The sequence below is a fragment of the Mangifera indica genome, chromosome 14 (assembly GCF_011075055.1).
Source record: "Mangifera indica cultivar Alphonso chromosome 14, CATAS_Mindica_2.1, whole genome shotgun sequence".
Taxonomy (NCBI): Eukaryota; Viridiplantae; Streptophyta; class Magnoliopsida; order Sapindales; family Anacardiaceae; genus Mangifera; species Mangifera indica.
This window is the reverse complement of record NC_058150.1, coordinates 9425364-9444049: the sequence shown is the minus strand read 5'-3', so window position 1 is coordinate 9444049 and position 18686 is coordinate 9425364. Positions and strand designations below refer to the sequence as shown.

The 18686-nt window shown below is 33.5% G+C and overlaps 1 protein-coding gene and 1 pseudogene across 1 annotated transcript; both read right to left on the bottom strand.

The window, feature by feature from the left end:
* Nucleotides 1-3006: 3006 nt before the first annotated feature.
* Nucleotides 3007-5597, bottom strand: LOC123196617 (DNA-directed RNA polymerases II, IV and V subunit 6A-like). The gene is made up of 7 exons (XM_044610669.1): nt 5415-5597; nt 5231-5304; nt 4849-4882; nt 4570-4742; nt 4421-4472; nt 3506-3573; nt 3007-3304 (listed from the first exon to the last, which is right to left on the bottom strand). Exons 2-7 carry the CDS (start codon nt 5263-5265, stop codon nt 3235-3237), a joined length of 432 nt encoding a protein of 143 aa, XP_044466604.1. The 5' UTR covers nt 5266-5304; nt 5415-5597; the 3' UTR covers nt 3007-3234.
* Nucleotides 5415-18073, bottom strand: LOC123196619 (annotated as a pseudogene).
* Nucleotides 18074-18686: the final 613 nt, after the last annotated feature.

The window sequence follows — 18686 nt, the reverse complement described above, 5'->3', positions numbered from 1 at the left end:
GCCAAATGACTAAATCCCACCTGAACTTTGATGAAAGAACACCATTTTCGTTTAAAAAGTTCACTTACATATTCATCATTCATTTTTGTTAATGTATTTGTTAAATTTCTTTATAAATTACTAATTTATTATTTTAAAAAAATTATAAAATAACCCTAAATACTTAAAACAATTTTTTAATTAAAATTATTAGAATAACCAATCATAATTGTCAAGAGAGAAACTTGATATTGAGGGTAGTGTCGACCAAGAAGAAATAGTTGAATTGACCATGGTAGGAGAGAGGTTATTATCAATAGAATTGGAGAAATCACAGTGGTGTGAAAGAGCAAAGTCACATGCTTCCTTTTTGATTTAAAATTTTCGAAATTTTATTCAAATGATTATTTTCATAATAGATCTTTGAAAGCTTTAAAATGTATCATTGATATTTTTAAACCTAACTTCAATACTTGTACTTAGTGACAATGATGAAATAAGACTTAAAGCTTAAATGGATAGGAAGAATAAACATTTTAAATCCATTTAGTAAGAAGGGTTACAAGCTAATTTAATCATATGAACCTAAATACGGCAATGGGCATGACCTAGCCTCAACATGACTTATAAAATTGTGAGTCATGACAAGACTTGTAAACATGAAAGGTAACGTCAGAGTCTCATAGAAATGTTTACGAGCTAATCCAACATATTTCACATATTTAAATTAAAAATTTTAATATTAATTTATCAAAAAAGATTTTGATATACAATAATAGATCAAAAGAAATTAAAAGATTGAATAAAAATATTTTTGGAATTTTAACATTTTTAATAAGGTAAAAAGAGATTAGAAATAAATTTAGGTTTGACTTTTTCTTAGAGATAATATATTTTAAAAAATTAAAAAAAAAAAAATTTCATAGATCGTCCGTTTCTATCAAAAAACTTTACAAAAATATGATCTATGATATTATGGGTCATCTCTTAATCCTTCAAAATTTATAGAGTCAAAATTTATAGAGTTAGCATGACTTGTTATTGTCTATACGCTTGTTAATTTAGGCACAAAATAGTCCATAACATGTTGGGTCATTTTGGTGATCCAATGTGAAACTAATATTAATCAAAAAAAAAAAAAAAAAACAGAAAAATCCGTTTTCCTACCTAATTCAGGAAACCCTAGGGATAATAAATGACATTCTTCCAGCATTTTATACTTAATTTTTCAATTAAAATTTTTAGGTTTCTAGACTTTGAAAATATTTATTTTATAGAAGATAAATCTAGACCTGGCCACGGGCCGGTTTGGCCCGTGAACCGGACCGAAACCGGCCCGGATAAACCCGAAACCGGAACCGGCAGACCCGGAACCGAACTGAACCGGAACCGAAACCGTGGCTCTACGGTTCGGTTTCGGTTCACATAAATTGTAACCGTGGAACCGCCGGTTCACACGGTTTATGAACCGAGGGTTTACTGTGCTGAACCGAAAAAAATTTGAAATTTTTTTGATTTTTTTTTGAATTTTATTTAAAAGGCAACGGTTCCCTGCGCAGGGAACCGTTGCCTTTTGAAGGAAAAATTGCAGGGGACCAGGTCCCCTGCAATTTTCATAAAGTAGTCCCCTGTAATTTTTAGAATTTCAATTCACCCCCCTATTTCTAATTTTTTTCAAAAAAGTTTTTTTCTATATATACCCCTTTAAATTCTATTCTCTCAAATCTCAATCTCTCTACTCTCTCACTCAATCCTTCAAACTCTCATTCTCATTCTTTAAACTCTTAATATTCTCTCAATCTTTCAATTCAATCAAATTTTCTTAAATTTAATTAAATTCTTTCTTAATTTTTTATTAATTTCAATTTCAATTTTTTTATACAATTCATAATTAATTATAGAATTTATTTCTATAATTAATTTTATTTATTATTTTTTTATTATCTTTTATAATTAATCATATAATTTATTTATATAATTAATTTTATTTATTTAAAAATTAGGAAGTTTAATTGAAAAATTAAGTTCAAGCCTTTCTTTTAAATTTCAATTATTGTAATTAATAATTTAAAAATTAAATCAAGATCATGTATTAGAATTGACGGTTCAATATCGGTTTCGAACCGAAACTGTCGGTTCCGAACCGGGGCCATGAACCAGAACCGGTGGTTCCGAACCGTGGACGAACCGTCCTGTTACGGTTTCGGTTCAGGGTCCTTATATTTTCGAACCGTGAACTGGCGGTTTCGAACCGAAACCAGCGGTTCATGAACCGTGGCCAGGTCTAGATAAATCCAATCATCTAATATGACCATAACTTTGCCAGAAACATTAATTCTAATTGTTTAAAAGAGTTTTAAGGTTATCGTTTTTAGTATCCGTATGAATTTTGAATTTCAGTAGATAATATAAATAAAAGGAATTATATTAAATATCCTTAGTTGAAGGACTGAATTGAAAAATAGCCTAAAAAAAAAAGGCCCCAATACATTTATGAAATCTCAGGACTAGAAAAAGTTAGTTCAAAACACAAGTAATAGTTAAGTTTCAAAAGAAAGCTATTAATGAAATATTATGGATGCATTTACACCCTTGAATATTATGAATGAGTGAATACGAATACTCTATTGAAAAATAGAGTATTTGATGCTTTTGGGGTTGTTTGTAGCTTTATATTCTTTCTTGTATACATTTCAATTCAGATTTAGAGAAGCTAATAACCCATTTAAATTACTAGTGTCTTGTCTGTGAAATAAATGAACTATGATTTTGTAGTTGAAAACAGTGAGAGGCCAATTTAGGAGGCAATTCCCTGAGTTCCTTCAGCTCTTATGATTTTTGATGTTATCCGAATCTCCAAGGCAATTCTTCAGTCGATCACTTCCAAATCTACTTGGAACCGTACTTGGTTCTCCCTAATTTAAAAACAAGGCATCCTAGTCTAAAATGTCGTTTCATTTTAGACTCATTGCCCTCTTAACGTTTTCCGTTTCCTTCAAAAAGGTAAATTTGGCACATTAAGCACAGTGGTATCAAACATCAGTTCTCGTCATTGTCGGAAAGAAATACAAGATCTTGTCCAGGTATATACATAATTGAAGAAACCAAATAGCCAAACTAACACCATACAAGACGCTGAGCCCAAAAATGACTCTTCAGAAACATTTAGACAATATTAATTTGAAACCCACATTTGCCTTTACCATTGATGCAAAGTCTCCAGCCCAGCCAGAGTTGGTTATGTTAGGGTTGTCATCAGCCTCCACCCACTTGCCTCTTCCAAGAGTCTTCAACAATCAATTCATCAACTCCCCAATCTTCGTAGCTGGAAAGCAATGCGAAATCCATAGAAATGTTCATTATTTATGAAGGAAATTTTATATGTAACAGAAAATGAACAGAGACAACATAAATATTCTTTTCTTGATAAAGTTCCACAAGCAGTAACTCAAACTAAGATTCTCAATCAAACCATTTTGCTGAAAAGAGAAAAAAAAGAAAAAGCATTATCTATTAAGAGTCTCACCTTCCATCAGGAAGGTAGCGACGGATTGTAAATGGGATTTTTCTCTCCCGAAGCTCCTTCATGGCAATCTAAACAGATAGAATGCAACATCATTCAATTGTAGCATGAAAAAGCATCATAATATCAGTACATTAATATTTATAGTAAAAACCACTATTTTAATACATGATACAGAAGAGCAAAATCATGACAATGTTACTGGAGAACAAATGTCTTTATTTCAAAAATGTTGGGACAAAATGCTTAGTCGAAATTACAACACTGGAATAAAGAGTCCCCCATTACCCCATAGTATGACCCAGTAGTTTATTTATTAAAAGAAACTGCAAAGGGAGTTAAGACTCCTGACAAGGTGACGAAAACAGGCAAAGTCCTATTAACCAGGCACTACCACTATAATTAGTGTGGGCACTGAACATAAACAAAATGTAAGCCACAACATTCAGGCAATAAAATGAACAGCATAGCCTACAATTTTACAAATGGAAGCATGAATCAGGTAAATATAGTACAATTATAAAGCACCATCAAATTTGAGTGAATATTTTACCATAACAAATAGTACTACCAAAGATATGCCCACATTTCATTATAACACCAAAATTAGGAACAAATATTGGATGTCCTAGTTATTTATTTATTTATTTAGTATGCAATGGCATATTTGTTTCTAATCCACCCTTTCATGTGTTCATTCTTCATGAACATTTCAACACAGGCCAAATTTATGTACACACGTAAAGTCTAATTTACAAATTCAACTCCTTAAAACCAAAAGTATCTTCAGTCCACTGCACAAATGAACACGGTTAAATGGGTTGATTGTTATAATCCAATGGGTGTAACTAGAAGCATCCTAACTTTTAGATGGGAAAAAAATTTTAGTCATTCAACATTATTTTCAGGGAATCTTACCTCAAGTGGATCAGTCTCACCCTCCAACTCAACCATTACAGGAGCATTCATGCTGATCAATGAAAAAGTAAACGTGTAAATGCTTCAACCCAGATAGTGAAACAAAAGATCTATAGTGGTTACAAAAAAAATAACTGAGGAAGAAAAACCTGATCTGCAGAGCCCGAGTACCCAAGATTCTGGCACGCTCGTATTTGGTCATATATTTTGATGTTTTCCGAGCTCCATCTTTAACTCCCTCATCTTCTTTGTCTTCAGCTTCAATAGGTTCGCCAGGAACATCTTCATTGTTATTGTTCTCTACATCCTCCTCTGCTCCTTCCTGTTCCACAAGACTCAACCAAAGTTCATGCTAGTTCATTAAAACAGAAAAAGAAACAAAAATATAACATATTTTTCTGTAAGTCAATCAAACTAACAACCCTTACTTCAATCTCAGGCTCCAGTGGCTCATCCTCGTATCTGCGACAGAAATTTAACCCAATTTACTAAGCTCAATAACCAACTCAAAAGAGAAAAAAACAAAAAGCTCAAACCTGAAAAAAAAAAATGCATAAACATATAAAGTTCAAAGATAATCGCAACTTAGAGGTAATCTAATATCTAAGACACACCACCTCTGAAAGCAAGTTTTTCTTAGTGGAAATACGAAAATTAATTTTTTAATTTAAAAAACAAGAAATTTACCCACGCTAATACCTTAAGGTAATGGCAAAGACGCAAAAGAAAAATAAATTAATAATGATAAAAGAAAAAAAAAAAGAAAAATTGAAACCATAAGTCTCCATCATAGAAGAAGAGAGGACTAACCCCATATCCACATCATTGTAATCGTCGTCGGCCATGGTGATTTTCAGGCTCGGCTTTGCTTTTTCCCCAAAGCCCTAACCCAAAACAAGGAACAGAGATTTTTTTTTCTTTGATTATATAAAATTAACTATTGTCAAAATATTAGAAAATAATAATAATAATAAAGCACTGGAAGTTAACTCACGGATGAAGACTAGGTTTCTGATTCCAGAGATTCTAATGTCCAGGTCGACTGGTGGTTCAACGAAGTGATGATGATTGGTCGTTGCCGGCAGACCAGGCGTACAAGAGGAGAATTTTGTTTCGTTAACAGTGTCAGAGCAAATTTTAGACTAGGGTTATTTTGTTATCTTAATTTATGGTGGGTTTACCTACAGTTTTATCCTTCAAGTTCTTAAAAATAACAGAAAGGAGGACGGTTTCAATACTTCATCATGGCTGAGAATATTAAGGGTCGGGCCATGACAGGCCCATAGGCTTTGCGGGGCATGTTGAGGGACTTAAGGTCTGCCCGCCAAAAACAATAAATAATTTTAAAAATTAAAAAAGTAAATATATATAAAATGACGAGTTAACCCGCTCAAAACACAACGGAAGGGATTTGAGGTCTGCCTTCAGTTTTGACATATTGTGGGTCAACACTACAAGGTTTACAACTTCCAACAATAACGAAATAGACGTTTTAAATTATTATTAAAGACATGCAAAAGCATAAACCTTCCCAAGATCTTACTAGTGGTATCATATGTTAAAACAATCCTAATAGATTTTAGATTTTATCCCTACGTTTGTTGTCTTGTCTCCTTCATCTTTTATAGACGTTGGAAGGTGTTGAAGTTGCTCTTGATCCAAGTATAAAACTATATCACGATATCCACATGAAACACGAAAGGAGAGAAGACTGGAATCGCATAGTTTCTAAAACACTATGTACGAGTAGGGGCATATTTTGTGTGAACATAGATGTGAATATGTGAATAACAAAAACCACTTGTGAAATTTGCATATACATTTATAGATGCCATGTACGAAACTAAAAATTTGCATATGTATTTATAGATATCATGTACGATATAGGCGTATATTGCATTATGCAATTTTGTATAACATGTCATTTATCTAGATTTCATAACAGATAAGGATCCAAAAATCATTTACGCCTGTGCATAAAGTTTGGATAACCTTACATAGGCCAAAATAAATTCAAATGGATTTATCCTTATCCAGTTGGATAGACTAATTCCATCACAATTCCATACATATATATATATACTCCAAAATTATTACACTTTAGTCTCTAGTTGCAATAAATTGTACTTTAACCTAAAGACCTCTCGAGACTAAAAATTTTTAATCTAAGTTCTGAATCAGATTCAACTTAAATAATCTTATGCCATTAGAGTTTCATCAATTTCTTTTATATGTGACACATAGGCTCTCTGTTATGTCAGTAGTGATCAAATTCATGTTAGGCTCTTGACCTAACAGTCATCCGAACACAAACCAAAATTGATCTCTATGAAAGGCATCATGACCACTTGATTAACAGAGTCAACGATTGATCTCTTAACTTGTTAGTAATATGGTTACCCATATAATTTGAGTTTTTCGTTATACAATATCTTTTTCAAAATTGAGGTTCAGATAAAGTGTTTCCTTCAAGGAACCTTTAATACACATGAACTGAATTCTATCAATAATTAGGTGATATCAGATTAAGTATCAACTCAATTATATTATGGTCATGATTTAATTATTGTCGTCATTCGTCAGTGCCTATCTAAGATATCAACTCTCATGCTCAAGAGTGATGAATTTTTTATTAATATACTATAACCTTTGTACACATTTTGATATGACAAATCATCACCTTTTTGTCAACCCTTCTATAAGAACTATGTTGAGTTGTTGTCATACCACATTAATCCCTATGTAAAACGGTTTAGTGACTCAAGTTTAAGCATCACACGTGTCTTCATTTACTGAAAGGATATATTTCGTAGACATTGAAGTAACCATTCATATAAAATTCTTTTGGTAGGTTTATATGGACAACATGTGTACAAAATGCATTTATGTATTGTACCAAACTATCAACAAATAATTTTGACATGTGCGATCTATCATCACTTTTCGATGAGTTGTTCAATGTTACGACAATTCTGTTACTATTATCTATACCCTTGATCATGATAATATCATAACTATAAATGTTTTAAAAACGACTACCTAATGTACATATAAGATTTTCATGATCATTTTCACACACTGAGCCCCTTGTTATGATTTAACCATTGGAAGGGTAATTATCTAAATTGTCTTTCCAATAAGGCCCAAAGGTTGCTATTCCTCCATCCTTCCCATTTCAACCTTACGATGCACCTTCACCTTCACTCCTACCCAAAGAGTCCTAGAAAATATAAACAGACTGATATTTCAGTGGTCTTGCCAATTACAAAAACATCTTTGGAGACTAATCTATCCTTCATCCAAAGCCTTTTCCACCCAAACACTCTCCCTCTGGTTATAGACCACCCTCACAATCCACTTCTCCACCTCTACCTCTACCTCTACCTCCACCTCCTCCTTCTTATCATGGTAAAACTATTGTCATTTCTGAACCTATTGACACGAGTCCTACCAAACCTTTGCCTTCACAATAGGTCATCTTTCCTAATCCTATTAGTGATTATCTTATGGCCCACACCAGACAAACCAAACATAGTTCATCTTCATCAGACATCAGTTCTCTTCCTTCTTCTGTCACTTCAGAACTCCAGTCTATCACTTCTGATAGTTTGGACCACAACCATGTTTTCACTTATGAATATGGCCAAACTTCCCAATCTCAAGATGAAGTTGAATCAACCATGGATAAACCTCACCCTTCTGACTCAACTAAACAATCCTTACATCCTCGTGCATCTCAGTATATGCCAAATATGACCTCTAAATTCCAAACCTTCACTTTTGATGATATCCCAGTCTCTCAATACCGTAATCGTATCCATGAAATGATTGGTTGGTTAAATATCGAAATGTTAAAACCTAGTGCTAATCTTGTCCAGGTTCTCACCTCTTTTGTATCTCACTTTACTGGAAATTTAAAGGAATGGTGGATTGCATTGGCACAGTACAGGTAGACTCAACTCCTCCAAATTCCTGATATCGATCAATTCATGTACAACATATATGTGGAATTCTTGGGCAACCCAACCCATATTGCTGATCAAGCCAGAGAAGAATTTTTTAAACTCAAGTGTTGTTCTTTCAATCCAAAAGCTTTAGAAAAGCACTTCAAAAAGACTCGTGCTAGATTCTACATTCTCAAAGGTGTTGATGATCCCAATTTAAAGCAGACTTATCTCAATCAATTGCCTGAACCTCTCGACAATGAAACTTTGTGATTCCTTGAATTCCAAGGCAAAACTTTGGCTCAAACTACTTTAGACGATCTTAATCAGTTGGTGCTCAATCAATTGCAACTGCTCTACAACAAATCTAAGTTTCTTACCAATGTTGAGAAACTTGGCAGATCATTGGTAAAAACTTGTAACCGTCCTAATCTCAAAATTAAGTGTTCTCATATTGAGAAAACTTGTGCTTATCGCACAACTAAGAAAAAACATCACAGACGATACAATCCCAAATATAAAAGACGATCTCATTATTTCAAGCCACGTCGTCACAGATGTCGTTTTTTCCGTAAAAAGAACTCTTTTCAGAAGAATGATCGCTGCTTCATATGCAAAAAGAAATGAAACTTTTCTAAACAATATCCTTTAGCCAAAAGGAAGAAAATGGTTCAACAAATTTCACAGATTGCTAACCTTCAAGACCATGATGTGGAATCACTCTATTCTAAAATAGACTTTGAACATTTAACTTTGAATTTCATCCTTTACGAGTCCGAGTCAGATATTTCTATTGATACATCCTCTAATGAAGAAGAATATTCCACTTTTTACGATGTAATGTTATAAACTCACCATTCGCACCATCAATAGCCCTTTGTAAAACTTAAGCTCTTACTTCACAAGTACGATCGTCCTATCAAAATCATTGCTTTGGTTGATACTGGTGTTGTTTCTTCCATTCTAAAGCCCTCTGTCATTCTTCAAAGCTATTGGAAGCCATTCAAACAATATTTTAATGCTGCCAACAACAAAGTTTTTGCTACTGAAGCCATTAGCAAAACTGTGACCATTCAACTGTTTCCTTCTGTTAACATCAATCACAAATTTCTTGCCTCTAATCTTTCTTGCAAAGATGCAATTGTTGGATTTGACTTTATTCAAAAATTTCTGGATAAATGTATTTATCATCACTCTGATGGACTACAACATACCCAACAATTTCTATCATGGAGCAAGATTCCTAATTACTTCACCATCACCCCATTTGAAACTCTTCGACAAAATATTATTGAAGAACCATGTGCCACCTCACATTCAAATTTCCTTACCAAGTGTGAAAAACCTCTCTGGAAAAGCCTGAATATTTCATCACACTTTCTTTCAAAAAAAATAAAGATGTCAACCCCACAAAAGCAACCCACCATGGTATGAATCCCGCCCTAGCTCAACAAGCTGAACAAGAACTAGCCCAACTTAGACAAGAAAGCCTCATTGAGCCCACTCAATCCCATGAGTTTGTGCTGTGTTCTATGTTAACAAACGTGCTAAACAAATGCGAGGAAAGTTCAGACTCATAATCAATTACAAGCCTCTCAATAATTTCCTCTAAGATGACAAGTTTTCCATACTCAATAAACAACACTTCTTTGCACGCCTAGCCCAAGCAAAAGTCCTTTCCAAGTTTGACTTCAAAGTTGGTTTTTGGTAACTGGGTATTACTCTTTAAGACAGGCCCAAAACTGTTTTCTCTCTCCCTGGTCATCACTACCAATGGACTATTATGCCTTTTGGCCTTAAAACTACTTCATCCCTGTTCCAAAAGGCCTTTACAAAAATCTTCAGCCCAATTCAAAACCAAGCCTTCATCCATATTGATGACATCCTTTTATTTTCCCAAACTGACAAAGACTATATTGACCTCCTCACCCATTTTCATAATCTAGTTAGAGATCATGACATCATGTTGTCCAAGAAGAAAATGCTTTTAGCCCAAACCTCCATAAAATTTTTTGGAATAACAATTTTTAATGGTTGTTATGTCCCCTAACCTCACATCGCCATTCACCTATAAGACTTTTCAGATGAAAACCTCTACATAAAACAGATATAACAATTTCTCGGAATCATAAATTACGTTTCTGAATTTGTCCTTTATCTTAGTAACCTTACTAAACCCTTTTACCAGTTACTCAAAAAAGATTCCTCTTCTTGGATAGATGTGCAAACCAAGTTATTTAAAAAGATCAAAGCCATTATTCCTCATTTGCCCCCTCTTAAGATTCCTGTAGATGGCACTCGAATCCTGTAGACAAATGCTAGTGATGAACACTCGTCAACGATTCTTCTAGAAGAACTTAATGAAAAGAAACACGTGTGTGGCTACAAAAGTAGACACTTTAAACCTTCAAAATAACATTACCACTCTACCTTCAAAGAAATCTTAGCTATCAAGCACATAATTGAAAATTTTGAATTCCATTTGAGTGGACATCATTTTATTGTGGAGACAAATATAACTTCTTTTCCATCGATGCTAGTGCCTAAATCCAAGAGATTACCATAACCACAACTCACGCGCTGGAATGAATGGTTTGTTAATTATTCCTTTACTGTCAGACATGTTAAAAGAAAGGATAATATATCCCTGATTTTCTATCTCGACCTCTCTATAAAAAGCCTCTTAAGCCACTTACCCTTTTTACTCCTCCACTCCATACCTATACCATGACCTCTACTGACCTCTTACCTCTTGGATTATCTGATTTACCACCAGAATTTTCTTCCATTTTCTCAACCTTACCCATTGACGAAAATGAAACCTTCAAGAACCTCATGTTTTAATACCAGACCAAAGTCATTCAATATACTGGCCCATATACCCTCGGTTCTATTGATGTCTATCTAGATTTCCCCTATATCACCTTGTTCTCAGTCCGAAACCTTGCAAAAGACTTTATTTGGAATTTTTTTTTTATTTTTATGGTATTTATTTGCTAAGTATGCTATTACAGTCAAATTCCCAGTAAGTTTGATGCTCACATGGCTTAATCAGATCGAGAATAAACCTTATGATCTAGAGCTAATTCCATTCAAGATTTTCCTCTAATGGGTTTACCATCTCCCTTGGTGGACCTGCACATTCTTTCAATACCAATTGGACCACCATAGCTTTAACAGACCTGCAAAAACCCAGTACTCCATCTCATTTCTCACAAAAAAAGCCCAAGTCTTGAAATATCATAAAAAAGTTCTGTTTGAAACCAATCTACGAAAATATGCACATCTTTCATACACTCCAAAAGTATCGCATAACGTATGGCTAGGAATAGCGTAACTTTGAAAGGTCAATCACAGAAGCAAATGCAATCATCCCACATCAAGTATGGTCTACCCCTACAGATGATGCTCCCTGGGAAGAATATCCTACCTTCTACACAGCTCAGCTAGAAAAAACAAAAAATTCTTTTTATGATAAACTCAATGAACTACACAAACTGGCATGCTCCACTCAAACAACATATTAGGCCTCCAGTTCACATCAAGACATAGACATCTTTCCACAACTGTCCTCAGAATTATCGCTATCCATCTGGCAAGCACCCACTATCGAAAAAGAACTTCCTCTTGTTCTAATACATCTAGATGCATATCCTTCCACTTATCCTTATCATGAACAAGACTCCTCAGTATATCGCTATCTACAGGAAGAAAATGGTTGAATGGTCATAGTTTTGCTAATGGCTTCAGTAGCAAAAATTTTGTTGTTGGCTGCACGAAAATATTGCTTGAATGACTTCCAATAGCTTTGAGGAATAACAGAGGGCTTTAGAATGGAAGAAACAACACCAGTATCAACCAAAGCAATGATCTTGATAGGATGGTCGTACTTGTGAAGTAAGAGCTTGAGTTTTACAAGGGGCTGTTGATGGTGCGGACGATAAGCTTGTAACATTACACCATAAAAAGTGGGATATTCTTCTTCATCAGAGGATGTATCAGTGGAAATATCTGACTGGGACTCATAGAGGATGAAATCCAAATTTGAATGTTCAAAGTCTATTTCAGAATAGAGTGATTCCACATCATGGTCTTGAAGGTTAGCAATCTGTGAAATTTGTTGAACCATTTTCTTCCTTTTGGCTCAAAGATATTGTTTAGAAAAGTGTCATTTCTTCTTGCATATGAAGCAACGATCATTCTTTTGAAAATAGTTCTTTTTGCAGAAGAAACAACGTCTGTGATGGCGTGGCTTGAAATAATGAGATCGTCTTTTGTATTTGGGATTATATCGTGTATGATGTTTTTTCTTGGTTGTGCGATAAGCACAAGTTTTCTCAATATAAGAGCACTTAATTTTGAGATCAAGATAGTCACAAGTTTTTCCCAGTGATCTACCAAGTTTATCAATGTTGGTAAGAAACATAAATTTGTTACAGAGCAACTGCAATTGATTGAGCACCAACTGATAAAGATCGCCTAAAGTAGTTTGAGCCAAAGTTTTGCCTTGGAATTCAAGGAATTGCAAAGTTTCATTGCCGAGGGGTTCAAACAATTGTGATAGACCTGCTTTAAATTGGGATCATCAACACCTTTGAGAATGTAGAATCTAGCACGAGCTTTTTTGAAATGCTTTTCTAAATTTTTGGATTGAAAGAACAACACTTGAGTTTAAAAAATTCTTCTCTGGCTTGATCAGCAATATGGACTGGACTGCCCAAGAATTCCACATATATGTTATACATGAATTGGTCGATATCAGGAATTTGAAATAGTTGAGTATGTCTGTACTGTGCCAATGCAATCCACCATTCCTTTAAATCTCCAACAAAGTGAGATACAAAATAGGTGAGAACCTGGACAAGATTAGCACCAGGTTTTAATATTTCGGTATTTAACCAATCAGTCATTTTATGGATACGATTACGGTATTGAGAGACTAGAATATCATCAAAAGTGAAGGTCTGAAATTTAGAGGTTGTGTTTGGCACATATTGAACACTTTAGAATCCAATTTTAGGTTGTCCACATTAACAAACCATACCTTGAGCAAGATAGGGACAAATGAGTAAAACAGTAACATAGCCACTGCAAAGCTAAAAAATGGAAGAGACTGAAACCAAGAACAAAAGAAAAATTATGTTAGATTAAATTGCAATATAAGAAACTATACCAAATTTCTACATGTACACAAAACAAAACACTAATTTCCATTTAGTCATCATTAGACAATAAAAAAAAAATATATCGTTTATTTCTTTACTGTTACAAATATAGCTCCCTAGTGAATTCATAATATTAAAGTTGTAACTAATTTAATTATCTAGATGTATTTGGTAGACAATTTTGTTTGAAGACAATTTCAACTTGTATTTTGAATGAGTTAATCACATAACGGAAAGCAAGAGAGACTTACAGCTCCAGTCGTCGAATGAATAGATTTCAACTCATTTTGCTCAAGTATGCTTCTACAGGCATCATTAAGGAGTTCAAATTGAAAGTAAATTCAAAATTATAGGAACAATAACTCAAAAGCTTTCCATGATAAATAATATGGTGCAAAATCATTAAAGCTGTAAAAGTGTCGTTTTGTTATTGGATTTAGGATCCACCCATGATAGGTCAAATGCATAAAGTTTGTAACATCATGATTAAGTTAAAATGAACAAAAATAGCTAAAAATAAACAGAAAGTTCCATAAACACAAGAGGAACTTAACCACTTAATGAAACTATCAATGCATTGCACTAAAGTAAAGGATACATTTGGATAGCACTTATGATGGCACCAAAGAAGCCCAAAAAATCACATAAGTTCAATTCTATCAGCATTCTTCACTAGAAATTCGTGCATAATAGAGGAAAAGGGTTGAAGTTAAAACTTGTAGTTGACTTCATGAAGCTGGTATAAATCACCAAGTTAAATCCTAAAACACTTTCATGTTCTAACTTTTAACCATCATAATGGTTGTTTCTTCAAACCCAGTAAAAAGAAATATCTACACCAAAAAGCAGAAGAACTTTAACCATATATCTTCAAACAAGAAAATATAACAAATAAACTATTAAATCCCAAAGTGAGAGACAAAGAGATTGCTAAGTCTATATATGGAAGTACAAGTAGATGTTTTGTTTCTATACAAACAAACATTAGAAACAAAGACTGCTAGATTTAGAGAACAACTAGAAAATGAACTTCTTAGAACAAACATATGTTAGAAAACATTGAAACAAAAACAACCCAGAGCATAAGATAACACAATTCAAAATATAAAAAATGGAATTGATCTTTCTGCCAGTAATGGAAAAGGAGCACAGATGTATTAGTTCCATGAAATATGATGAGACATTAATACAATGACTACCAGGATCAAATCCCAAGATGGTGGAGCAGAAAAAAGAAAGTAAAGAACAAGGAAGAAAGGGAAGAAAGAGAGACAACAACATGAAGGGCAAGAGAAGCAAAGCTCAAAACAGAAAACCAGAAGAGAGAGAGAGAGAAATGGAGACTGGAAATCCTGAAATTTCAAGGAAAAAACAGAAGCTGAAGAGTCTTAAAATTTCTCATCATTATCTATGGTAATGAAAATGGAAACATATCATGTCACTAACTGATAACAAGTTTAGAATTTTCTTACCTCTCTGACATTACTAATGGTGTATAATGTTGCCCCCGCCATAACAAGTCCATCTCTTAAACGAGGGTTGCTCCCACCTAGAAGCCATATAATGATGCAGATATTGTTAATACAAATATTCATATTACACCTGAAAATGCTAAGGAAGACAAATGGCAATCTAGAAGTGAACATTGAGAATCTGCTAGTATATCTGAACCTCATGCCACAATTGCATTTCCTCATATGAAAATTCATAGTTGGTCAGACACAACAGAATCTTGTCAGACAAGAGCAGTAGCTCTAACATTGGACTGAAGGATAGTTTATTACAATTTATGTGAACTTGCCTCCCCTTAGATTGAACTTAACATGGATTCTCCTAGTTTAAGAAACAGGAAAAAAAAACTATAACATAGGCTTCTATATTCTGATGAATTTGGGAAGTGTTTTTCGATAATTAGGAAGGCTAAGTCACAAGGATGGTTTACATATAAGACACTTCAAAGGAAAACCAGAGACAAGCATCAAGAAATGTTACGATCAACTAGCTGAATCAAAATTTTTTTCTTTTTTACTTGCTCGATCTCCTGCATGAACATCTGAAAACACAACCAAGACAAGCCCAGCAACACAAACAACCACACCAATTATCTTTTTGAATCTGTACTTTATCTTTAAGAATATCCAGGTAAGCAACATCACAGATGGGATTGACCAAGAGTCCAATAGCATGACACTGGTCAGAGAAGTGTACTGTTAAGCCTTCACCACTTGCATGGAATGAAAATTGAATGAATTAATACAAACCCAAAAAAAAAAAAAAAAGTATAATCTCAAGAGAGTAGAATGTTCGTCCATATATGATGCTAAGATACCACTGCTGTATCTTTTGCTGAGATGAAGACCTGAAAACAAGAATTTTTGTGTAGTGTATGCCTTAAAAATGAATAATTTTTCTTTCCTTTATTATTTATTTATTTATTTATTTTGGTGTTTATTCTTCTGAGGTTGTAACTATATATATGTGAGTTTGGAAGCATCTTCAGAAAAATAAAAATAAATAAAAAAAGAAGTTACCTAAAATAAAAGTAAGCCATTCTTACAAATTTTGATTTAAACTTTCTATTGCAGCATATTAGAATAAACTTAGCTACATAAACAGGGATGTGATATAGAGATAAGAAAAACAGTATATCCACTGTCATGAAACACTCACCAAGAAAATTGGCCTCAACATCAACCACCCAAGGATTAGATAGTAATACCACTTTGCCTGCACAAATTCCAAAAAGAAATAAATAACTAACATTTCAGATACTAATAAGAAGGAAGTGAAGGACCAAATGAGTGGATACTCAAATTAATTTTTCGGCCTTTTTCCTGCAAGACGCAAAACCACCAGTTCATTCTGATAAAACGCTGATTAATGTGGCAAAAAGAAATTTATCACAGTAAACAAGCTCATATCACCTCCTTGGCAATTAACTTCTACCAACTCAGTAGTCAGTTCCTTCTCATTATTAATCACAATCTCATAAAACAACACAACTTCCAAACATTCTAAGTGTTGGAAAGCTTAACTACCCAAAATAGAGCTTGCATTTCCTTCTCCTATTTTGGGTGAGCTTGGAATAGTAAATCTTAAACCAGACCTTACATAGTACAAATACAGAGAATTTACTATTCCATTAACTTGAATGTCATTATGACAAAAGTAGCACATAACTGTGTTAGCCTTCCCACATTAATTTGAAAGGGTAAAACTGATCCTCAAGATCTCCTTTAGAACAATACTAATTATTGTCAATCAGCATCTGCCCGCCCAGATTCCTAACCATTCCATGAACACCCTTCAAGTTTAACAATGCTTTCTAAAGAAATTAAAATAAAATCATCAAATGAAGTAACTCTCCAATGGCAAGCATGAAATTAACACATAAATATGCACGTTATGAGTGTGTGTGTATATATATTTGTTGACACACAATTTTCATGCCCTGAAAATTTTAAAATTTCACCCCAATAAAGTTCATTCAATTTTTAAAGAAGTGAATATTTGGTGTTCAGACCACATGGGCGAAGAGTAGAGAATACCTTAAGTGGTTGCCTCCTGTAAAGCATGTAACTTCCATAGAAAATAGCTAGCAACACGTAGTTGAGAAACGACTGCGACGTTGGCGCATTAATTCCTAATAATACACAGTACGATAGGTAGGTAAATAACCATTTTGCACTATCAAACACTAAAATTTTTTCAGTAATTTGGTTAATAAGAAACTTAAGAGAGAAAGTCAACACATATAATCTGAAAAAATTAAATCAAATGTCTAAATGCACGTCACCAATCCGAATCAATAATTAAAATATATATATATATATATTATTGCAAATTGTTTATATAAAAGAAGAAGAAGACCAATTACTTCTAGCAAACAACTACAAATGAACTACAAGTTCAAAAGTTGAAACACTGCAGGGACCATATAAAATATATGGCTGAATTCTGTTGCTAAGATATGAATGAAAGCATGAAAATACTTCATAACTAACTTTTCCTCAATGCAACAACTAAAAAACAACTCCATAAAGTAACAAAGAGAGAGAAAACGAACCTTTTCTAGCAAGTTCAGAAGAAGCAAAGCCAGTAGAAGTAATCAAAAGCGAAAGAAATTGTCCCTAACCAAGTCCGACCAATGTCTTCTTTGTTCAAAACTCCTTAAAACTCATCATACTTTCCCAATAAACAGTCCCCAGCAATCCCCAAAAAGCCAAAGTTCCCCAAAACCCAATTGAAATAACCGAAAAAAAAAAAAATCAAAAGCCCGTTTGCAAAACAAACTTTGCGAGCTATGGAAGGAATAAATAACAAAAATAAGACTAACCCAGATAAAGTTTTGGAGAGTTAAGAGTAATGGATTGAGTCTAAAGGAGAATTGAGTATAAAGGAATAACGACAAGGGTTGGCGTAAGTAAAGGGACAGTGTAATAAGAGTTTGTTTTGGATGTGATGGGTCTGAGCCCTGAAATTTGGCGAAACTGATGCGAAAGAACTGCCTTTTCTTTTGGGTTGCTTGACACTTTCTCACTCCGGTGATGTCAAACCCATGAATTTCCACAATTTATCTGGCTATATTAGTTAATTCTGTTATATTTGAAGATAAAAATATGAAAAAATAAAACATGTTATAATAATATTCAAATAATAAAATTGATCTTTTATCGTTTATTTTATAAACTTATTTAAATTCAATTCACGATCTCTTGATTAAAGTGTGACTTTCAATCAATATCTCTTACCGAATTGATAATACCATCATCACCTTATCGCTTCGATTATATTATTAATATCACTTATCACCATTAACAACACCATTATTATCAACAAGGGTCATCAACATTTAACAATCATATTCTTGTGGAAACTTCGACGGATGAAAGTTTAAAATTTTAAATGTTAACGTTTGAAGTTTGAATACTAATTTCTGAGAGAGGTTTGATTTTTTTTTTTTTTATTATTGATTACATTAGTTATATAGACAGTGAATATTTATTATATTAGTCAAATTAGAACAAGTTTTGATGTCAAATTAAAATGAAAAGCAGAAATGAGATTTCTTGGAAATTGAGTACAAGTGCAAGTGAGAATGTGAACTACGAGTGTGTATACATGAGAATGCGTACATTTCTTTCACTTTATATAAAA

What these genes read in the sequence shown, in the direction of transcription:
- LOC123196617 (XM_044610669.1), bottom strand. Translation starts at nt 5,265, where the DNA reads ATGGCCGACGACGATTACAATGATGTGGATATGGG. An exon ending in CACTGGAGCCTGAGATTGAA is followed by an intron (nt 4,743 to 4,848) that starts GTAAGGGTTGTT and finishes CTTGTGGAACAG; the next exon opens with GAAGGAGCAGAGGAGGATGT. An exon ending in CGCTACCTTCCTGATGGAAG is followed by an intron (nt 3,305 to 3,505) that starts GTGAGACTCTTA and finishes ATTGCTTTCCAG; the next exon opens with CTACGAAGATTGGGGAGTTG.